This window comes from Ambystoma mexicanum, chromosome 11 (genome assembly GCF_040938575.1).
Source record: "Ambystoma mexicanum isolate Mex_15411 chromosome 11, UKY_AmexF1_1, whole genome shotgun sequence".
Lineage (NCBI taxonomy): Eukaryota > Metazoa > Chordata > Amphibia > Caudata > Ambystomatidae > Ambystoma > Ambystoma mexicanum.
The window spans coordinates 222,055,292-222,079,299 of NC_090934.1; the positions used below are offsets into that span (position 1 = coordinate 222,055,292).

At 48.7% G+C, this 24,008-nt stretch overlaps 2 protein-coding genes across 5 annotated transcripts in view; one reads left to right on the top strand and one right to left on the bottom strand.

Annotated features, from left to right (window-relative positions):
- Positions 1–14,499, top strand: part of SYTL1 (synaptotagmin like 1) — a 288,286-nt gene extending 273,787 nt beyond the window's left edge. For all 4 annotated transcript variants that reach the window (XM_069622898.1, XM_069622895.1, XM_069622897.1 and 1 more), the window contains one exon: positions 7,025–14,499. In XM_069622898.1, coding sequence (XP_069478999.1) covers positions 7,025–7,067 — 43 coding nt within the window. In that variant the 3' untranslated portion in view covers positions 7,068–14,499. The remainder of the gene's footprint in view (positions 1–7,024) is intronic.
- The window catches only part of MAP3K6 (mitogen-activated protein kinase kinase kinase 6), a 1,613,301-nt gene continuing 1,597,183 nt past the window's right edge, over positions 7,891–24,008 (bottom strand). The window contains exon 29 of the mRNA XM_069622894.1: positions 7,891–8,710. Coding sequence (XP_069478995.1) covers positions 8,569–8,710 — 142 coding nt within the window. The 3' untranslated portion in view covers positions 7,891–8,568. The remainder of the gene's footprint in view (positions 8,711–24,008) is intronic.

A 24,008-nucleotide genomic window follows, 5' to 3' on the forward strand; every position in this document is an offset into this window, starting at 1 on the left:
TTCTCTGGAGGAGGGGTTAGATTTTTTCAATGCCCTTAGATGGCGGAATAAAGCACTGCTTTTCCACAAGTCAGCTCCTTAGACTGGGAAGCATCCAGGATATAGAATTTTGAAAAGGTGTGTAGTGAAGACCAAGTTGCCGCTTCACAAATGGACCTTATTGGAACACCTCTTTAAAGGGCTGTCGAAGAGGCAATGCCTCTAGTGGAAAGAGCCCTTAACCCTTATGGTGGGTCTTTTTGTGCTAGTCTGTAGCATTCTGAAATGCAAAGCACAATCCAGCGTGAAATTGTCTGTTTTGTCACCGATTGACCCAGTTTCCTTCCTGTGTAACCTATAAATAACTGGTTGTCCACTCTAAGTCTGGAAAGTCTAGAGATGTAAAAGCTTAAAGCTCTTTTTGGATCCAACCTGTGTAATCTTTCCTCCTCCTTAAAAGGATGGGGTGGAGGATAGAATGCGGGTAAAACAATTTTCTGACTTAAATGAAAATCAGATATTACTTTCAGTAAAAATGATGGTTTAACCCTCAACACAACTCTGTCCTTATGGAACACAGTATAGGGTGGCCCAGAAGACAGTGCCTGCAATTCGCTCACTCTTCTTGCTGATGTTAAAGCAACTAAGAAGGCAGTTTTCCATGTTAGTAATCTTAATGGACACAGGTGCATAGGCTCAAAAGGAGCACACATTAAGAATGTTAGGACTAAATAGAGATCCCAAATCGGTACTTGAAATGGGTGAGGAGGAAACACATTAGTGAGTCCCCTTAAGAATTGTATTATCAAAGGAATTTTGAAGTAGGAGCATTCTTCCGACGAGCGCTTGAAAATGGAAAGCGCCGCAAGGTAACCTTTTATTGTTCCAATATTCAGACCTCTATGTGCTAGGGTCAGAAGGAAAGATAGTACTTCCGGAATAGAACATAGAAAATGATCAACATTTTTTTCTCTGCACCAGTTGCAAAACTTTTTCCAACGGCAAAGGTATAGAGAATTTGTTGCTGGCCTTCTTGCCGAAAGCAACACCTCCATAACATCATCTGGAAGGTTCCAATCCCTGTATCTCAGCCTTTCAGATACCAAGCATGAAGGTTGATCGTTTTGACCTCTGGATGGAGAACCTGACCCTCCATTTGAGAGAGAAGGTTCTCTCTCTGAGGAAGACGTACTGGAGGACAGATGGACATGTCTAGAAGGTCCGGGTACCACGTTCTCGTGGCCCAATCCGGGGCAATTAGGATCATGCGGCTCCGAAGCGTCTCAGCCTCCTGATGACCTGAGGAATGACGAGAATCATAGGGAACGCATACATTAGTGGGAAATTCCACTCCACCACGAACGCGTCCCCCAGGGCTCCTCTCGGGGGAAATTCCCTTGGGCAATACCCTTCGCATTTTCGGTTGATACCGGTTGAAAATAGGTCTACTTGAGGGGTTCCCCAAAGGGCGAAGATCTCTTGAATGACTTCCTGAGCCAGTTCCCATTCGTGGGACACCATGCTCTGCCTGCTCAGAGCATCTGCCGTCATATTCTCTTCCCCTGCTAGATGAATTGCTGTTAAAGAGATTCCATCCTGAATTGCCTAATACCAGAGCTGCATTGCCTCTCTGCACAGAGGTAGTGACCCCACACCTCCTCTTTTGTTTAGGTAATGCATGGCCACTGTGTTGTCCGTCATTATCAGGACATTCTTTCCCCTGACAGATGGCAGGAAGGCCTTCAGCGCTAGTCCGATTGCCCTCAGCTCTAAAAGGTTGATGTGTAGTTTGGACTCCGATGCAGGATGCCATGAGGCCGAGCAACCTTAAAAAGTCGTAAGCCTGGAGATTTTGGGCATTTTGGAATTTGGAAACCATCTGAAGAATGTCTTGAGCCCTCGACTTGGGAGGCGAGCTCTTTCCCAAGGATGTGTCTAATACAGCTCCTACGTACTGAAGCTGTTGGGAAGGTGTCATTTGCGACTTCTTGAAATTGAGGGAGAAGCCCAGTCTGTGGAGGAAGTGGCAGGTGACTTTCAGATGATCCAGTGCTTGCTCGGTAGAACGCGCCCTGATCAACCAATCGTCCAGGTAGGGGTAGACATGAATCCCCCCTCTCCTGAGGTGCGCTGCAACCACTACCATTAACTTGGTGAAGACCCTCGGGGCGGAGGTCAATCCGAATGGCAGGACTCGAAACTGATAGTGTGAGTCGCCAACTACGAACCTCAGGTATTTTCTGTGCTTGAGATGAATCGGCACATGAAAATAAGCATCCTGGTGGTCCAATGACACCAACCAGTCCTGATGTTGAAGGACCTGAAGGATCTGAGAAAGGGTAACCATCTTGAACTTGTCCTCCTGAGGAACTTGTTCAAGTTTCTTAAGTCCAAGATGGGTCTCAGTCCTCCGTCCTTTTTGGGGATCAAAAAATACGGGAGTACCATCCCTTGTTCCTCTCTGCTGCTGGTACTGGTTCTATAGCACCTTTCTCCAGTAGGGTTAGAACTTCCTGCTGTAGGAGTGGGTTCGAAGACTTCAACGGGTGTCTCCGTGGTGGATTGCTTTGAGGTTGCGTTAGAAAAGGAAGGCAGTAGCCTTGGGCTATTATTTCTAGAGCCCAAACATCTGAAGTAATGGCTCACCATTCTTGCAGATGCTGTGACAGCCTGCCTCCTACAGGTGTTTTGTGATGCAAGTCCTCAAAGTGGTTTTGTGGCGGTTGTTGCAGCAGCTGATGGCAGAGAGGCTGCAGCTGGCTTTGCACGTTTTCCTCGTCCACCGCGAGTGGCCTTTTTCTGGCCCCTTTGACTGGCCATTTTTCTCGCCTTTCCATATGAGGAGTAGTAACGATAGGATCGTCCCCGCCACGATTGTCCTTGCGCACGAAAAGGCAGAGGTTGCCTAATAGGAGCTCCTAAAGATTTGGCAGCTGCTTTTGAGGTCTGCAACCTCTCAAGGCTCTTGTCAGCCTTGCTGCCAAAAAGGTGAGACCTGTCAAAGGGCATGTTTAGAAGGCGGTTCTGAACGTCCCGTGCAAAACCCGACTTCCGTAACCACGCAAATCTACGCATTACCGTGCTAGTGCCCGTGGACCTGCTTACACTATCCGCAGTGTCCAATATAGATTGAAGGGATTTCTGCATGGCTTCCTTTCCATCTCGAACGATGGCTATGATGGCTAGGAACCCTTCCCTTTCTTCCCCTTCTGGTATGTGCTCTGCCGCCATTGCGATGCACTCCCAGAGAGTGTACAAAAATTTTGCCAAGGCACATGTGGAGTTGGCAGATTTTAAAGCCATACTCCCAGCTGAAAATACCTTCCTTGCCCAGCCATCCACACGCTTATGGTCCCTGTCTGTAGGGATAGAAGGGTACGCAAGTTTGTTAGAAGCTGTGGCTGCCTGTATGACCAGACTCTCGGGAGTTGGATGTTTTGACAGATAGCCAGGGTTGCTACTGGCCGGGTGGTATTTTGAGGTGAGGGATTTATTTACCGGAGGAATAGAATCTGGAGTTTCCCAATTCTTGGCCACCCTGTTTTGCAAGGCTACACGAAAGGGTAGTACTGGGTCTTCGGTGGGACCATGGTCCAATATATCTGTTAAATCATCCTGGATGAATTGGGCTGGTGGTCTAGCCCATCCTAAGTAATCTACTACCTCTGTCATTAACTGACGGTACGATGGACTGGAATGCTCTCCTGGTTCTGGTCTGCCAAAGTCATTCTCAGGAGATGTGTCAATGCCACTTGCATTGTGTAAAGATTCCACCAAATCCCTCATTCTGCTTTCCTCTGAGATCAAGCATTCTGGGACATTTGGGGTGCCATATTCTAGCCCAAAAGGAACATTTTCCTCATCAGATCTCTCCTGTTCCTCAAAAATTGAGGTCAGGGACTTGAAAAACTCCTTCCTGGGGAGAGTCTTGAAAACCTTCTCTGGGAGAAGAGAGGAGGAGGAAGAGGTGTAGTACAGGGCTCTGAGGATATTATAGGTTTTGTAACCTTATCCTTTTCTTTTTCTGGCTTTCCTGGCTTGGCTGGAGCTTTGTTTCGTCATCGACGTCGATAAGGGCGTCGACGACATAGTGGTCTTCAACAGGGTCTGCTTCGAGGGCGTCGAGGCGGTCTTCAAAGATTTTCCCTTCGAGGTGTGATGGGTCTCGGACAGCGTCGGTGACCTCGAACGGTCGACTCGACTCGAGCGTTTTTCGCTCTGCATCCTGGAAGGTTCCCTAGCCTTCCTTTTTCCATCACCCGGGCTCGAGGGCGCGCGAGTGTCGGAGTGATGACGCTCCCGGCCGGCTTCCGAAGAAGGCGTGGACCGAGGCTTCGCTTTCTCAAACACCTCCATCATTTTGACCCTGAATACTTCCCACTCTTTGGAAGACGAATGTTTTGTGGGGCATTTCATCCTTTTCGGAGACTCGTCTGACGCCGAGGTGGAGGGAGACCTGTGGCGTTGTTTCTTCGATTTTTTTGACGAAGACGACGAGCGATGGGAATCGTTTCGGGACCTCGATCGATGCCTTTTGCGTCGAGGAGATTTCTCCTCACGGGATCTCGACTCGACGCTAGAGGCTTTATGATCGGTTTTTCGACCTACCTGTAGCTTTCCTCTCCTTTCTCGCAAGGCCTTCCCCGTCATCGCCTGACACTTCGTACAGGCCCCCATGTCGTGGCCTTCTCCGAGGCACCACAAACACTCTCGGTGCGGGTCCGTGATCGACATTTTTGTGCCGCACGGCTTGAGCTTTTTGAATCCCGATCTCAGGGTTGTGGTCGGCGTCGATGACGAGGACATATTCGTTTGTATTATATATTATTCTTCACAGAACTCGAGGCGCGCGAATGTCCGAAGCAACGTATAATGCGGAAAAAATGGAACTGAGGCCAACGGGCGCCGCGCGTGCTACTTATACACCCGATGACGTCACCCTCGACGGAGGCCTTCGAGGGACCATCGACTCGACGACATCGACGCACGATGCCCTCTGCCGAAAAAATTTGCGAAGAGCAGCAAAGCTGGATGGAATACATCTAAGATGAGGAATACGTTGGAGGACACAATCCACTCGAAATGTTGATATGGAAAAATTCACTAGATATTCAATGGTCTGTCATAAAGCTGCTTTTGGTGCACTGCAGTTCTAGGGCAAAATGCTGCACCTTCACACGGGGGAATCTTAATGGGAGGGACTCCACAGCGCCACCATGACCTCAGCATAGTTCAGCAAGATGATTGCAAACTGCGTTCCTAGCATAATGCACTGTGCTTTGCACTTCAAAACGTTGCTGCTGGACCACAACATTGACTGATGGCTTCTCTGTGCAGCATTCTGTATTGGAAAGGACATGACAGAATTGGATCAGGGTACAGCGCAAGCCGAGGGTGTGCAGATTTCACACACAGCAATCACTCTTTGTTGTAAAGCATGGGTGGGAGGAGAGGCAATGTACAATGGAGAAAGATCAGTGCACTGTTTCAAATCCAGTTATTTAAGGGGGATAAGAAATCTGGGGTGGCGGTGCCCAGGCAAGGGGGCATGGCCTGGAGGGCTGGGTGTGGGCTACAAGGGAGATTAGACATTCCAGGCAAATTCTGCTCACCCCCAAACAGTACACCATTAGACTCGGCTAATATTTATTTCGGGTTCCTCTCCCTCCTTTCTTGTCACTCTCTGGGCCCTCTTCCTGTTCCCACCTGTGAGGCTAAAAACCTTGGTGTCATCTTCGACTCCACACTTTCCTTCTCTCCTCACATCTCTGATGTCTCTAAGAAGTCACACTACCAGCTGCACCTCCTCAGAGGTATTCTTCCTTTCCTCTCCTTCCCCCCAGAAGCTGACGGTTTTCAGAGCTCTGGTTATCTCGAGGCTGCTCTATTGCAACAGCCTCTTTCTAAATCTACCTGCCTCTACTCTCCGCCCTCTGCAACTCATCCAAAACAGGACTGCAAAACTTGTCCTTGGCCTCAAGCCCAGTGATCGTATCTCTCCAGGACTGACATCTCTGCACTGGCTCCCATTGGTGGCGAGGATTGAGTTCAAAACCCTCTGCATTGTCCACAAGGCCTTCTGGGGCCTGGGACCTCAATACCTTCAACTCTTCCTAAATACCTTCCTTCTCAAGCTCTTCGCTCATCCGCCTCCAACTTCCTCAATGTTAGTCGCTTCTCCAAGCAGCACGTTGGTGGTAGATCTCTTTCTTCTGCTGGTGCCTCCCTCTGGAACAGCCTCTCTGCCTCTCTGAAAATTGAGGAGAACCATCTCTGGTTCCAAAAGCACCTCAAGACCTTACTCTTTGTGTCTGCTTTCTCTCCTCCTCTCCCCTGCTGATCTCCTGGCTGAATCTGAAACTGCACTGGTTACCTGGCTACCCTCTGGTCTCAGGCCCAGGCACTCTGCACCAGTTGCACAGCTGCACTGCCCCCCTGGCAACCCTGCACTCGGGGACTCTTTCTATCTCTGCAACTCCTACTAGCACTTGACACTTGAATCATTCTGTAAATATATAACCTATAAGAAACGTGAGGGGAACAAACAGCACCAACGTGGGTTGATTTGCATTCAATCAAAGACCATTATGAGAACATGAGAATGACAATGATTTTTTATATCTGACAAATGTGTCTATGACAGGGATTCAAGCAGGCAACTCTACTCAGACCATAATGCACATTAGGCTTGGTTCACATTTCATTTTTCATAACACTCATCCAACCAGTAAAATGTCTGCAAACCATAAGCTATATGTACTTATTTGGATAGGCTCAGCTCTCAATTTAGAGGCTTGGGCTGTCTTGCTTTGGCAGAGAACAACAGTTTTTTGGAGACTAGCAGGCTCTGCCCCGGCCCACTTAAAGCCCTGCCGAAGCCTCCGAATTGTATGGGAGCAAGTTAAGAAGTAAGGTCATAGGTTGGGTGTTTGAGGGCAGGAGCGAGGAGGCCAGTCCCAGTGGGTGATGATAAAAGATCTGTTTTGTAGCAGGAAGCAAGGTTGGAAAGCCTAAACTAACAGTGCCTCACTCTCTGTCCCCCCAGGGAGCAGCTACAGCCTACCGGTACCATGGATGGACTCTACTGAGGAGGAGAAGAGTGTCTGGAACACGCTCATCCAGAAACCTAATGAATGGGTGGACGCCCGCCTGCCCCTGAGGACCAACCTGACACCCAGGGTCTGACCATCCTGCCGTGCACTCCTTGATGACACCCAGTACCACATCCTGCCCTCCTACGTCATCCAGGCGCCTAGCAGAGTACCACATGTGTACAGAAGCTCTTCACATTGACTCAGGGGCCCAGTAGCCGATGTGACTAATGTCAGCGTAAGGAATGACAGCAGAACTTTGAGCAGACATCAGATTGGTCACCTGTGGAGGTCACATGACAATGGGGGCATCTGGACTGAACATGCTTTTCAGTTACCCAAGGGGGGAGGGGTCAGAGCATGCCCTCCACTGAACAGTGCAAAGTAGCGCTATCCACACTGCCAGGACCTGTGTGCCCTAATGAGAGAACCCACATTCCACTGCCCCCCACCCCTATTCCCAGCAGTGATATGGGGTCACTGCAGGGGTGACTTAACCCCAGAACTAGGAAGGAATATTCAAGTTTGCTATGAACAAGCATTCGGTAGTGTTTTGGCCTTTACAACATGACCAGCTCTCAGATCAGCGCGATTCCAATCAAGACAGGCAAACCGTTCCCCACACAAGCCCTCCTCGTCCACCCACTGAAACAGGCTTAAATTATGAATGTTTTGGGATAAATCTCAGCTCTGCCACTTGACCATATGAGCAGAAAAGTGTCTCGGCTGCTACAATATTAAAAACGAGTTCACTTCAGATACAGCTTGATGAAATGCTTTGTAATAAGACAGAGCTCCAATCCAACCAGCACCACGGGGATAATAGAAATAAACTCTTTATTAATACAGACTTTTTTAAAAGGGAGAATTTACATTCCTAGAAAAGCATTTTATTAGGGGAAAAAACACAGTGCGACACCGGCTGGCTGGACACCTCCCTGTTTCACCTATAGGCTGGTCTGTCTGACCAGGTCCCTTGAAGCAACGCCCAGTGAGTAGCTTATCAGACCATGTATGTACATAATCTCCATGCATTTTGCACAGAATTCCTCAAACGTTCGTTGCTGATTGGTCCGCTGCGGAGACAAGCCGGCAGCCGATCCCTGAGGGGCATCAGAACACTGCGTTCTGACGCTGTTCACCATCGGTAACTTTTGCTCTGCTGAAACCATGCGACGAAAAGGTAACAGATATTCCGTCATGGAGCTTGTCAATGCACCACCTACTTGTATCTGGTGTGTTGGTAAACAGTCACACGCATGGTTGGGGATAACAATGATCCGCGTGAGCCCTGGCTTTTGCAGAGACTCTTGCTGATGTCAAAGGCCGAAGATGTCATTCACAGGGTGCTATTAAGTCTGGAATCCCATCACATCAGGGAAAGGTTTTGCCCCAGGTTTCCAAGTGGGCAGTAGAAGTCTTTGCACGATGAGCCAATCGGAAGGGGCCCGGGCCTGCTATCAGCCCATCTTGGGATATGGGGCACTTTTTCCGATTCTCAAGTCCTCTCCTCTGTCTGTTTATCAACTATTTCCTCCTGTGATGTGAGAATGTGGTCACTCCGGGGTGGCACACTGGGCTTGTTCTGAGACTGACGGTACTCTGTAACTGCTCCCCAAATCCGACAAATCATACCACCCCTGAAAGAGAAACAGAAAACGGATTAGATCAACATGCAGATGTTACAAGATGGCCTCCTTGCATGCATACCTTGCACCAACCCCTCCAAGGCCTTGTCCAACACTAGACGTCTACCTTACGACATTGGGGTGCTGGCACTTCTCTTCCCTTTAACGCCCAAACGTTTCCTAGTATTTTAGACTTGGTTTAGGCCTGAGTACATCCTTGGTAAACTCCACCCAGTTAACTAAATTCATAAATGGCTTTGGAATAAAGTGAGGGTGCCTTTTATTTTGCACAGACACAATGTTTGCAGATGCCGCCTCTCCCTGCCGCTGAAGGACGCTCTTTTTGGGGTTTGGTGCACTCAATGGAAAGGCACATTTTCAAAACAAGTGACTTTGCCATCCTTGCACAGCCACCTACTCAGAATGAAACCCCGAAAGAGTCCAAATAAGCCAACAATTTGAAGTCTTCTGACAATAGCTTGTTGTATAGACTGTAATCTACCCATTTGGTCCCTCAATCACTCTTTCTCTGTCTATGCTTTACCAGGAGGTTAATAGCCATGTGCATATCAGTCACACCCCACCCATAAGACCAGTCCTGCTTTAAATGCTGGGCAAATCCCCTCTGAGCAAGAGTGCTCACTGTAACCCCCCCAAAGCACACCATCCAGCTAAGGACCAATGTGTTCTCTAACAGGGCTTCTGTTTACAGCGGTACTAGCTGTGAAATGTAGAAGGATCACGTTTGAAATACGAAGTTTGAAAAAAGGTTTAAAATACAAAAGCAGAAAAAAGACAATTAGGCAAACTATCAGGAGGATGAAGTCAGGGAGGTTAAAAGGTGTGATCCCCCTTTTTAATATTAAAAAAACTTTGGGGGGAAAAAAGGATACATGGCTTTGGAGTGTTAGGTGAAAAAAGGTGCCCTCCCACATTGTTAGAAATAGAATAAATGATCACTAGAGGGAGAAGAACCTGGATTAGAGGGGCGGGGTTGTGGGGGGGGGGGGTAGCAGAAGGAAAAGAGCTTAAAACACAACATTACTGAGTCAAATGCATCCAGGAAAACAATACTTTCAAACTTAAAACGTCTCTAATTCAGAGGCATAATAATACAGAGTACACAAAATGCTATTTTTAATTTGAGATCCCACTTTGAACCTTTGGGGATTCAAACTAACAAACGACCCAGGGCATTGTGCATTTCAGGTCTGGCATCTCCTGGGGTTCTCTCTAGTCCAAACAAGGTTCTCGTGGCCATTTCCTGCTGCGGGCGCATGGTGGCAGAAAAGCGGCACGGTGGGAGACCGTTCCAGAGCCTTCCAGCAGATGCTGCAAACAACCATTTTGGCAGCCCCATTGCATGACCACTGCAAACGCCAATGACTGCTGCTACACCATCAGAGCTACACTTGACAACACATAAGTACTGTAGAAGAGACAACCAGCAGGACGTTGACTGCATTGCTGGTAGGAAATGTATGTTTCTATAGTAACTGATGACACCGGATCCACCATAATGGTCTCCATGCAATGGGGCATCCAGAGCAGACAGGCTTGGGTATTCCATATCTACCACTTGACTGGCTGGCAGCAACCGATGACTTAACGGGATACCGCTAGCACAGACTCCATGTCACCCCAAAACCCTCGATAATGGACATGCTGCAACAGCTCCACACATCCCAGGGGCTTTCGCATTTCACAGAAATGAGGTCAAATTATTAAAGGAACAACAGCTGCATTTCTCTTCCTATAAAGTAAATTATACTAGCGTCTTGGTGAACTTCCCCACACATCATCGTACGTGGTCAAAAGAACGTATCTAGCCCAGAGCTCAGGATCGTACCCACAGTACCAGTGTGTGGGTGATACATAGAGAGGGCTGTGCGTAGAAGTGCGGGGGATAGGGGTGGTGTGAGAGTCGGGAGACTTAAGGGAGCGAGTGAAGGTATGAGCAAGTGAAGATGATGCAGGGAAAGGTGTTAGAAGATTAGGGTGCAGAGAGGAAGAATTCTGCAAAGAGAAAGGTTTGGAGGAAATGGCGGTCTGGCGGAGGAACAGACAATGAGAAGAGGGAGCGAGGGACTATAAAGAAATGTGAGAAAGGTAAGAGGCCAAAGGAATGTTGGTAGGAGGGATGGGTAACGGGGCATACAAATTAGGGGGGGGAGGGGGGAAGAGGAACATCCAGTGGGGTGCAGGGAGAGTGACAGAATAAAATGAACTTCTAAAACGAAGTGCACACTTCTACCATCAGAAATCTAGACTGAAGAAAGTAGTAATAGTTCCCATAGTGACTATTGTACTTCTAGTCCATAGTCCCCTTTACTCCATACTTATGGAAGTTTCCTGGGACGGGAGACAGAACTGGAGCCTCATGCAGAGCAGCACATAGTTCATAAAAAAAGAATAATGCAGGCACATGCATTCTGGTATTTGTGACATGTGCCCCGAACCAACCACCAGTCTTTCAGAAGGCAGAGAAACTCAAAAGCATTTTTAGGGGGGGAAGAGGAGTATGGCGGAAAGCAGACTATGGACTAGGAGTACATTAGCCACTATTGAATCGGAGGGGGAAAAGCGTACAGGAAGTGGGGGCAAACAAGAGGCATTTCTTGTTGGTGTCCCGTGGTGAAGTTATCCACTCTGGGGGGCCCAAAAACAAGGATTTCATGAAGTACTTTTATTCTTATTCTTAAACTCATTGAGTGGTGAAAAAGGTGAAGCCTGCCAAAAGATAAGCGTCTGACCTCTCCTGAGCCGCATGAAACCGTGTTGTCCCCTTCAAGATGGCTGACCACTTCATACCCAAGTCCAGGCCTCTAGCAAACATATCGACTTGACCTGCCGCTGCATCCAGCATGCCATGAGCTGGGATCTTGGATTGTGCAAGCTCTGCCACTAAGCAGTCTATTTTTCAGGCGATAAATCCTCCGGGAAGTTCGATGGTTCTTTGAAAAGACGTGTGTTGCATGCTGCTAACACAGGCGGTCTCATTATGACTCCGGCGGTAGCCACGGCTGCCGTCGGATGCATTTTTTTTCTAGCGCCCAGGAATGGGCAATTACTGGGGCATTACAGAACCGGCAGAACCGGTAATAGTGCATTCCCGGGCGCCCGAAAAAAATTCTCCCCATTCCCATAGGGCTCAATGGGAATGGGTAGGCTGGATGCACCGCCACCATTCGTGAATGGTGCCGGTGCATGCAACATGGTCTGCTCGCTGGTGCTGGTCCATCCGCCAGGTCAGAACTGGCGGGTGAAAAGACACCCGCGAGCAGACCTCATAGTTTGCCGGTCCGGTACAACGATACCAGAAAGCTTACCGGTACCATTGTTACCGGACCAGCAACCTTATAATGAGGCCCAGGGTCGCGGTTTGCCTGTCTCAAATGGACAGCGATGTTTAGATGTACCAATTATACAGAGCTTTTTTCTCCTGCCCGGATGCGGTGAAGGAAACTGCACCAGCCTAAAAAGATGGTGGCCTGCCCGTAGTCAAAGCTTTTGACAGCACCACCACTGAATGGGTTTGCAGGATTTGAAGCCTGACAGTCTTTACTCCATCACCATCCTAAACTTTACATCAAGCCTCTTACCGCTGACCTGTTGTGGCGCTTAGCAACTGTTTGGAGAAGTCTTTTAACATGTCAGGTTATAAAGGCAGTCAGCTTCTACGGTAGGGGAACCTGGCACCTCTAGTTTCAAGAATTCCATAACTGAGTGAATACTCTCCTGAGAGGATGACGGAATGAAGCTCTTGCCCAAGCTCCTCTTCATGCTCATCCTAATCCACAGCCACATACACATCCCTGCTTTTCATTGGATGAGGTAGGTCTGCAGGTTAAGAGCCTTGTGAGGATGTCACTGGTAAACTGGTGACCAGTGAAGCAGTCCGAGAACTGGTCACTAAATGACGAGGAATTAGCGATGCCAATAAAACTGGGACAATAGTACTCTGAGGAACTACAGGCTGAAGCATGATCTGCCAGAATTTCCCCTTAAAGTCATGAAGGTTAGGAATCGGTCTAACTGCGCAAATTCTTGAGCATGGCTGTCCCCAGTCCCCGAGATCGGAAGAATCTGAAGAACTCCAGTGCACTCTAGAAGTGGGGGGAATCCGGTCTGATCTGGTGAATGATGATCCTCGCAATGAGTGGGGAGAAGCCTAGAACCCTCTAACACCATATTAGGATTGAGAAAACAAAGCTCTTTCCTCAGACTCCAAGTTGGCAAACCCTCCGAAGGCGTGGTTTCTCACGCTGTCCAAGGGCTCATAACCCTACTGAACACTGCTGAGGGCTTAGGTCTTTTCTTTGTGCCCCGAAGAGTCGCCTTTCTTGGGGTCTTTCCCCATTTGAGGTAATGAGAAGCATACTCATCAAGGAGTGAGGCATGCCATCCTTGCTCTTTACACCATGGTCTTCAGAAGGCATACTTTCCCGACCAGACTCATCTGCCATGCCCACTTGAGGAGAAACCATAGACTTCGGCAAGTCCTCCAATGCCACCTTGGAATTGGGACATTGTAAGGATAAGGACACTGGAAATCCCTCCAGAAGCCTACAACATCCACTTAACATGCAGAGAAAAAGTCAACATTTCAACTGGTTAAAGGAAGCCGTCAGCTCTCCTCGGGCTGGGGACCAGTGTGAGGCAAATTCTTCTGGTGCAATGCCCTTCAGACACCTTGGAGTGATAACTTGTAGGACTCAATAATAAAAAATCCACGTATCTTCCCATGTTGGAATGACCAAAATACAACAACAAAAGTTGATCACATAAAAAAAACAAAGGCCCTAGTTATGGTTAGGTGCAAAGCACTTCAAACAAGGAGCGGCCTTGTGTGCCGCAGAAAAGGATCGGCCACAGGACCTGCATTCCCAAAACCCCTTGAGGCTGGACATAGACAAGGAAAATGTAGATACGTCTCGAAAATGTGCATGCCACCCCACAAAAGGCTCCTCGCCCATCCGTGCATAGAAAAGGACCAGCGGTTGGAGTGGGGAGCACGCACCTGTGTTCTTTTTTTGAGTAATTATGTGCTGCTCGGCATCAGACTCTGGTCTCAACCCCATCACAGAGACACCCATAAGTATGGGGAAAAGGATCAGGTGGGAAGGATCCTGGAGATAAATGGGAGGACTATGATTATAGTGAGTGGTGGGGTAGATCCTTCCCACCAATCCCTAAGAAAAGGTAGTCCTACGTACACATCAATATGGGGGGAATGGGTTAACTGGGGGAGCAGGAGGACCACCCGCTTAAAAAAGAAAATCCTGTGAAGTGAATATGTTCACAAACACTGGGGCAGAGCGCTCAGGGGATAAGTGGCGATGGAAGACGCAAAGACGCAGGGTGTAGGATGAAGCAGGCCCAGACCTACTGGACATAACCTTTGTAAAAGATGCAGTGAAGAGCCCAAAATGTCCTTACGCTGGAAACAAACGAGAGACTGAAAAGGATAGGAGGAAGACATTTAAGCTGGACGTTCTTACTGTAAGGAAAACTGCACTAGCTTCAAGCAGCACACATGGTGGCTGGAACAGGCTTTCAGCATCACTGACTAGAGAAGCCTGCACCGATGGGCAGCAGCACACCACAATTCTCAGCAAACCTCAATATGTACCAAAGTTTTGTTCTTGCACTATAGTACTTCAGACTTTTGAAAGAAACTGCTTCCCTGTTCTCTTCTAGAAGGTTATATAGAATGCCCGGACGGCGAAACAAAACAACGCAAGGAAACAAAAAACACAATGTGTATTTTGAATTGATCAATTAAAAACAGAGTAAAAATGCAGGTTGTCAGTGTTTTTGTTACTATACAGATTCCAGTGAATGTTCCGCCAGAAGAGCGGGGTGCTGGGTTATTGTAATCTATCCATCTAACGTGTATGGCAGCACTGAGGCTTTTCTCACATTCACAATGTCTACAAGACAGGTGGTGCAAGCTTCCCGCACACGATGCACAACACCTTGAATCACGAACTGTCGACCCCCTCTTCACCGAATCCCACCCACTGACCTTCCTTTGTCACAGAATCACTAAACGACACAGCTCATTACCGCCTCCATGAGGGGCTCTGCCTCCTTTCCTTGTAGTTCACTTCACCATCACAACTCTCAATGCGAGACTCTGTCCCCCAAGCTTCCTCCTGCACTCCGCCGATCCAGCTGACCCTGCCCCACCCCCCATCCTCTCATGTACTCCTCTTCCTCACTTCGTCGACCACACCATCATAGAAGGATGGTCACGCTCTCTAGGACCATGTGTTTGGTGCACAAAAGCGTTGAGCCGGCCTTCCAGTAACTCACTCGGCAAGGATAATCCATCTTCGCCGAATGCGAGTAGAACCGTGCATGGTTATGCAACGGGAGGTTTGCATTGGCCTAGGCTAATCTGTACTTGTACCATTGTGTGAATGAAAGTTGCAGTGGCCTGGCCCAAGATGTATCAGTACCCTTGTGTGAGGCAAACTTGCATTTGTCCAGCGCATTCTGTAATGGTTTTTTTGAAGCAAACATGTACCAGCCCTGCCCAGCACTGTATTGTTGGCATGGAAACTTTCACTTGCCATGCCCATACATGTTTGTGTCGGAGGTTTGTACTAACCCTGCTCAAGTTTTCGGTTTGTGAATGAAGCTTGGTGGGTGTGTGCGCATGCATATTGTGTTGTAATTGTACCATGTTATTGAAAGAAGGTTTAAAAGATGACAGCAAAAATGTTGCTTTTATGCAGGACACACATGCAAGAATTCCTCATCTATGATAATCCTATCTGTAGCACAGTTGATCTTCGGAAACACTCAGGCTGGACATTTCAGGGCCAGTATGCATCAATGCGCTGCGTCTTGTGACCTCAGTTCCACCCTTTTCCCCTAGTACTCTGACGTGGAGGGACCTCTGAACCGATGGTGTACAAGCTATCCGACAATGAGGGGAAAGTAGGGCGGTAGATGAGGAATCAGGACAACTAAGTAAGCTTACAGCTGAGGCCGGAACACCACCGAGGGAAAGGGGAAGTGGATAAAATAAAATAATGATCAGACTCCTGGCTTCTACTCTGTAGGAGATCTGCAGGGGCGAGAAAGAAAAAGAAGTAATAATTAGATAAAACAAGTTCTTGTCACTTCCCTCAATCTCACCATCTTCCCAACAAGATAAACATACTATCTGAGGTTCCTCCGCTACCAGCCTAGAGGAAATTGTGGATTCACAGTTTGCCAAGTTACGCTTCAGCTTTGCCCTAAGAACAAAGGGTCCAACTACTAGAGCTTTATTCCTTTAATGTGTTCAGTTCCTTTAAACTCACAAACTAGAAACCAGATCCAGTTCTTTAATATTTTAACATGCTAAATACAATTGTTTCATACCTGGAAAGGTGTCATGGTTCCTTTTGGCTTTGGCAGCACTTGTTGCAGGTCGATGAAAAAAGCGTGTCCCATGAACTGTCACGGCACTACCTTCACCAAAATGTGACTAAAGTACTGCTCTCTGAGCAGCTTTCTTTAAATTACAAACTTAACACCGAGCAAGAGTTCCAGCGTTTGTACGAGGGTGCTGCCCTCTGTAAACACGAACAGTGACGATCTGCAGCCCCGATTAAGCCAGAGACACCAAAAACATCAACAACGAGGGGCAAAGGACAGGATAAAGGATCCAGATCCCTCGCCTGGCACCAAGCTGAAAATGAATGCCACCTGCAAGCATAGATAGGCTTGATTGTGGCCCTCCAATCTAGTATGAGTACATCCAGACTATTGTCTGACAAGTTCCATTCCTTGTACCTCAGCATCTCAGCAGCCATGACAGAAGGTTAAAATTACTGAGGTTCAGGTGGAGCACCTGCCCCCTCTGATTGGAAGAGCAGGTCCACTCTCTGAAGAAGGTCCCATAAAGGGCAGATAGGCGTGCCCAGCAACTCTAGGTACCACGTTCATCAGGTATAGGTTAGAGCGATCAGAATCAACGTGAACCTGAACAGGCGCAGCATTCTGTGAACCAGCAGAATGACAGATCGGTAGGAATGCATAAGGGAAGTTGAGCGTCCATTTGACCATCAGTGCGTCCTCCAGAGCTCTCTGTCGATGAAATTCCCTGGAGGAGAACTTGCACTTCCAATTCACACTGGAAGCGAAGTGATCCACTTGAGGAGTGCCCCTGCAAATGAAAATCTCCTCTAGAACTTCTTGGTGGAGCTCCCACTTGTGGGAGGCAGATGTCTGTCTGCTCAAGGCATCCGCCACGACATTCTCTCTTCCTGCAACATGAGCAGCCGTCAGAGAGATGCCATTTTCCAGAGCCCACAGTCGCATTGCTTCTCTACAAAGATGTAAAGGACCCTACACCACCTTGTTTGTTGAAGTAGTACATGGCCACTGTGTTGTCCGTAAAGATCAGTAGACATTTCCCTTTAACCGAGGGGAAGAAGGTGACCAGGCCCAGCCTGATCGTCCTCATCTCCAACAAGTTGAATTGCTCTCAAGATTCCGAAGGCGACCACAGTCCGCTCACTGTCTGGTCTGACAGGTGAGCACCACCTATCAGGGACGTGTCAGTGATCACTGTTACCGGAGGCCAAGGTTGCCGGAAACAATGCGCCCGTCAGCAGATTGAATCTCAGGGACCACCATGCAAGGTCTTGAGCAACACGACTGGATACCTAAGGATCTGACATGTGTCCCTGAAATTGCGGCCACAGTCAATGGACTAGCCATTGAAGCAACCTCATGTGCAAACTGGGCCTCTGAGACCACCAGACGCAGGAAGGCAGAGGCAGGAACTTATCCTTGGTATTGGAGGACATGTAACATCAGTGAGATGTTTGCCACTCAGTCCTCAGGCAGAAAGGCTCTACCCAGGTAAGTGTCCAAGACCGCCCTGATGAACCGGAGAGACTGGGACGGCGAAACATGGGACGTTTTGAAATCGGGAAAAGCCTGAGCTGTTCAACAGGCTGCATGTGTGGAAGAAATGTACTGATGTCTGGTCTGGAGAGAGAGCCAATAGTCCAGATAGGAAAAGACATGAATGCCCTCCCTCCTGAGGTGAGAGTACACCACTGCCAGCAGCTTCGTGAAACCAGCATATTGGTGAAAATCCCTGGGTGCCGAAGAAAGACCGAACGGCAGGCCTCTAAACTTGTAGTGATGTTGGCCTACCATGACCCTCAGGCTTTTTTTGTGCTTTAGATGCACGGGTACGTGGCACAGGCCTGTCCTGCTGATCGAGGACTTGGAGGATCTTAGTTAGCATTACAATATTAAGTTTCTCCTTTTGCAGGTACACATTCAGCATCCTCAGATCCAGTATTGGACGCACACCTCAGTCCTTCTTCAGGACCAGAAGGAAAGTGAATGCCACACCTTGCCTCATTCTGAGCTTAGTACCAGCTCTATCGTGCTTTTCAGCTGGCTGACCTCCTCCAAGAGGATGTGGTACAGAGGCAAGGTGGTGGTGTGGGGAAAGTGGTCCGGATGATGAAATAATGAAAGAAAGGATGTGTGTAATCCTGCTGAATGATCTGTAAGGCCCAAACACCATTTCCTGCTAAAAGGGACATCCCCCCCTCCCACAGGGGGCTTGTGGCAAAATATCTCAAAAAGGTTTAGTATCCTGGGTAGCTGATGGAACAGTGTCCGCCGCCGCTCCACCTCTAGGGTCACCTCTTCTTCCCCATGGGCAGCATCTGCCTTGTATTCTCCCAGGGGTTGTCTGACATCTCCCTAGGTGGGGGCGTAGGATACAAGAGAGCGAAAACCCCAAAAACTTCTACATGGAGTGGAGGGTTGCTCTACAGCAAAACCCAAATACTTCGCTGTAACCTTGGAGGACAGGAACCTTTGTAGGGAGTTACCGGCCTTGGCCTCCAAACATGTTTGGCCCGTCAAAAGGCATGTCCAGAAGTTTTGACTGTAAAGCTTTATCAAAGCGTGATGTGTTTATCCAGCAGTGATGCTGCACAATCATGCTTGTGGCCATGTAGTTAACAGTTTAGTTTGCAGAAAATAATTTTGTAAAAAAATACACATTTGACATCTTCTCGGTTTCTGTTGGAACCCATTATCCTCAGAGTTTTTTTTTTTTTTTAATGGAGCAAAAAGTTTCCTGTACATGCGGAAAAGGCAGATCCCAGTCGGCACCAGCCGAGCAGTATTCATGCGTACAGTGCGGGTGGCGGCAGCAGTAGCAGGGCCACTAAGAGTGAAAAATCTGTGCTCAACCTAGAGATGGAAGTGTAATATAAGTCATTGGTCGCCGTACCACTAATTTGTTTGCTTTTTACAGAGCCTAACTTTAATTCAAAGGCTCAAGAAACGCGTCCTTGATGCTTTGTCTTTCTCTTGAGCCAATATAGAATCAGCTCAGGCCGGCCATTCAAGCATTGTCAGTTTCCCAAGTCTCATCTGGGCAGACACACACAGAGCGTCCGTGGCTCTGCAGGTCGTTAAGGTGCTCAGGTTGCAAACACATTTCTTTGATCAGTGGCAGAGCCTTGCATATTCATGATGGAACATTTCTAACTAAAAAAGCTAGCAAAACACCAGTTGCCTTGCAAATCGGTGATAGTTTAAGTGAGCAACACAAAGTGCCCATTTAGATTTGTTAATATCCATAATGTCTACTAACTTGACATGCAAAACAAAAAGTTGCTTTAAGTCAGTAATCAAATGTTTTGAACATCATGAATAACAGCAAGCTGAACGTTTGTGACAAAGAATCTGCATATCTATCTTTGTTTATTACACAACTTCTCTTGTTACATGGCTTAAGTCATTGAAAGTACCGTGGGGTTAACTAGATTTTTCAGGTTGGCATTATCTTGCATTCTGGGACTTACAGTTTACCATTAAGGATGTTCAGATTAAAGCCACAATGATATTCATTTGGCTTAAAAAGTTGCTACGAGGATTTACACGTTGTCATGTAGCTTTATTGTGCAATTTGTGTTTTTTAAGTAAACTCTGCAAGACATTATTACAGTAGTCATTGAAATCCAACAATTTGAGCCAAATTTTATGATCCTGCTCAACCCCACGTCCCACTCCCCAGTGCCATCTCTCCGACCATCCCACTCCCTCCTTTTTGACGCAGTCAGAGTACCACTAGTTAGTTCCATTTTCCACGTCCACCACTGGCTCAACCACTAGATGACTGTGGCGATACAGACATCAGTTACACGGTGGATGGACTCGGTAACGTTGTCTTTATGCCGCAGCCTTCTCTCACCCTCCGCCTCCAGCAACCGCATTTCCTGGTACCACCTCGCCTCACGTACTCCATGGAATGTTCCAGGCCATAGAACTATTGGAATTCGAGCCGTTTGCAGTGAAAGCAGTTACCAAGACACTATAACTTATCAAGGATCCTTACACAATAAACCAACTGCATATAAACATTTTAAACAATGACCTGTGTACGCTGCATGTTCTTCCAATGAAACACTTAAAGTAACAATAATGGCGGTGGGGGTTTTATTAGATTCACACTCCTGAGGCACATGGGCCAGATTGACAAAACCTTTTTTGTGGCGTAGCGGATCTAGCGCACAGCCGGTCCGATAGCACAGCGAGTAGAGCGCTGGCCTTGACATCTGTGCAGAGCCTGCTGACGCAGGTTTGAATCCCGGCAGTGCCAAACCCAGCCTTTCATCTTTCCGAGGTCCATAAATGAGCACCACACAGCAGCACTCAGATAGCGGAGGGTTCGTAGAGCTATATAAATACTAAATAATTATTATTATTACCTCATCACTGGCACACAAAAATTACCGAAGCAGAAAAATCAGTGCTAAATTAATTTGCTCCACTTTTTTGCAGCAGTGCAAAGAGCTCTGATAATCCGCAGGTGCCCTTTTCCCATTTTTGCACAAATGAGGGGGAGTTTCTGCGCATTTAAAAGTCCATCCAGAACTCAGAAACGGGATGCGCTTTTCAACGAGCAGAAATGAATCACATTCTGCTGTGAATGTTAAGAGGCGCAGTGCAATGCGCAGATCATGACAGGGTCGCTGCTTTCCCAGTCGTGATTTCTTTCTTTACATGCGCTCGTGGGATGGCAATGCTTTTTTTGTTCAAGCATTTTACAGAGATGGTCCCTTTAAGGGCCCCTCTTAGTGAAATGCGCTCCCAGCAAACACGTGGTTGCAAGGTGTCTGTCTTGCATTAGTGCTGTGCATGCTCCCGACACTTAAGTATGCAAAGGGTGCCCAGCCCCACCTGAAATGCGCAGATCAACTTTGAAAATAAGAGGACCTGAACATTTATAAATGAAAGTAGCGCAGTAACTGCGCTCCTTTCGTTTGCGCTACTTTTTGAGAATCGGGGGCCAGATTATCAAAGATTTGCGCTGGTGCTAAAAAGTGAGCAAATGCTTTGATATTACAAAATGGAGCAAACAGATTTCGCCACAATCCATATTATCTAAAAACGTTTGCCCGCCAGCAAACATCTAGCAGGCTGCTTTCTGCACTATATTTGCTGCATAACATACAACAAAAAGGTGTCCGCTCCATTTGTTCATGTCACGCAGCTCCAATTTCCCCAAGTGCCATTTTATTTTTATAAACCGGTTTGCTCCATTCATCAGAGCAGCAAAATTGGTGCTAAATTAACTTGCTCTGCTTTGTTGTACTAGTGCAAATCTTTGATAATCCGACCCCTGGCATCGACTGTACACGGAACAAGTAAAGTGCAAGCCACCCTCACATACATGTAGAGTAGGGTGCAGCAACACGCAGTACGACACACACTTGCCCTACATACATACACAAACAAATTGAATGGCAGAGTTTGCTTCAGACCTGCAGACCCCTTTTGTGGGCTCCCCAGAAACAATGCTTCCACTTGGGCCTAGTTAGTGGATTCAGATTAATTGGGAGTATGCAGGGGGGGGGGGTGGTGGTGGTGGTGGTCGTGAGCCCAGCCAAAATGGCCGCCAGCCCGTGAGCTCCCAGCTACCCTGAGAAATCCGGAAAGAATTCAGAGCTTACCTGACAGCGTTCTGCCTCCACATGCGGGGCAAGTCTTTATGAAAGTACCGTCCTCGGGATGGTGGCGTCTGCAGCGGAAGACTGGAGATGCTGTCTGTGGAGGTCTGGCCCTCTCCTTTGGGTGATACTCCGGCGAGAGCCCCGAGCGAGAGGTGTGTTCGAGCACGTTGGTGCTTGGAAGGCAGCCCCTGGAATGCGGTCCCGACCGGGGGACTAGTGAAGGGCGAAGGACGGAGTTGGTGGCTCGGGAGTCCTCGGGGGTGGCCGGTCTGATCAGCCTGACGGTTGCCGGGCGGTGGAGTGGAGGTGCCCCTGGACGTGTGTGGTGTCTGAGAGGTGGCGGCACGAGGCAGGAGAACACACTGAAAGCGGAGCCCGGGAGGTTAGAATCAGAGGTGAACGCACTCCTCCCTTGGACTGTATGCGTCTCTGCCTGCCGGGGTGCGCCGTCGGGAGCCGGAGTCGTGGTTGAAGATCGCCCGAGAGAACCCTGGGGGTGGGGTGGGCTCATGTCCGGCCCCCCTGGCCTGGGACTGCACTGGGCCCCGCGAGCCCGCGGATGAGTGGAGGCGAGGTCTGAGCGCGGCATCAGGAGGCCGCGCTTGCTGAAAGAGGTGGAGGCTGACAAAGCTCGGGTTTGCCAGGGGACGGTCCCGCTGGGCCCGAGTGGGGCTGAGGAGAGGCAGCATACCCTGCAGACGCAGGTTTGGAAACACGGCGAACTGGGAGGGGGCCATACACATCCTGCAGCCAGTACCGGTGGTGGTCCCTGAGGAGGAGGGCCAGCTGAGCGAGGCTGGGGGCAGCCCATACGGTATTCTCCAATACCTCACACTGGGAATATCCTGTACTTTGTGGGCCTTATTCAATGGAGGGCCCCGAAGTGGAGGGTGGGTAGAGGCCCTCCACGACTGGTGGCACACCTGTAACTGCATAATATAACTAGGGTGGGCTGGGCATGGTTGTCATTCCTGTCTGGAGCCCTGGGAGGCAGACCTGTGGGGGGCCGGGCAGGGCTCCCCCTCCTGCCGGGCGGAATGGGATGTCTAAGTCTGGCAAGGGAGGCAGACAACGGCAGTCCAAGCTGCGGTTTGACATCTCGGCTTCGGCAGGGAACGTGGATTCCATGGAGCAGTTCCGGGGGTTACAGTCCCCCCCCGGCGGTCGACCCTCTGGGGGCCTTCCAGGATATCAAAATAATGTTTAACCAATTACAGTCCAGTATACAAGCCCTGGATGGAAAAATGGGCACACTTACCTGCAAACTAGACCATATGCAGGTCAGACTAGACAAGCATGGTGATCGGCTGGATAAAGTGGAGGGCAGGATGTCAACGGTTGAGGATGAGTCCAACTCCCTCGTTAGAGACATGAAATCATGTGAAGAGGGCATTGAAAGAGCTGACGGATAAACAGGATGATTTGGAGTTGTGCTCTCGGAGGAACAACCTGCGGATTGTTGGTGTGTCGGAATCGATGGATCAGAAGAATATGGAGCAGCAGGTGGAAGTCATGCTTAAGGAGGCTCTGGGTCCAGAGGGCTTCTCCGACATGTACATAGTGGAGAGAGCACACTGAGTGCCTTCGGGAAAGGAGCCGGTCCCCGGGGCACCCTGCGGCCGATCATAGCAAGGATGCTAAATATCAGAATTGGGATATCGCTCTCCGTAAAGCACGGGAGAAGGGGTCAGTGTTTTACGGGGGGACAACATTATACTCTTCCCTGACTTTTCGGACAAAGTCCAAGCATCCAGGAAAACATTTTTGGAAGTGAAGAAGCAACTGAGGGATTGAGGGATTCATTATGCTATGCTGTTCCCGGCAAAACTTCGAATTGAGCATGATGGCAAGGCAACGTTCTTTCACACTCCGGAAGAGGCCTCCAGCTCCTTGGAGCGGCTGCCGAGGCAGCCCCGGCAGAGGGGGAATACAGAACAATAAGGTCTTCATGACATTATATCCTTTACATTTGCCACTGGTTAATGTAGACTCGGCTGACGGGGTGCATTGTTCTTCGGGGGTGAGTAGGGTTGGCTGAGCTCAGAGTGGTTCCTCAGGCGAAAGCTACAAGGAGGTCTGATGTCCAGATCTCAGTTTGGAAATTGGGGTGCTCAAAAGGGGGTGGGGCCTTTTTCACTGACAAGTTGGGGTTGTTGGTGGGGGAGGGGATTGACACACTTGATCGAGGGGTTTTTAAAGCTGTCCTGTTGCATTGCCCTGGAGTGGTGGGCCGGTATGTGGGCTATATAGATACCTGCTGGAAGTATGGCGTCAATTAAATTCTGCACATGGAATGTCAGAGGGTTAAAGTGTCC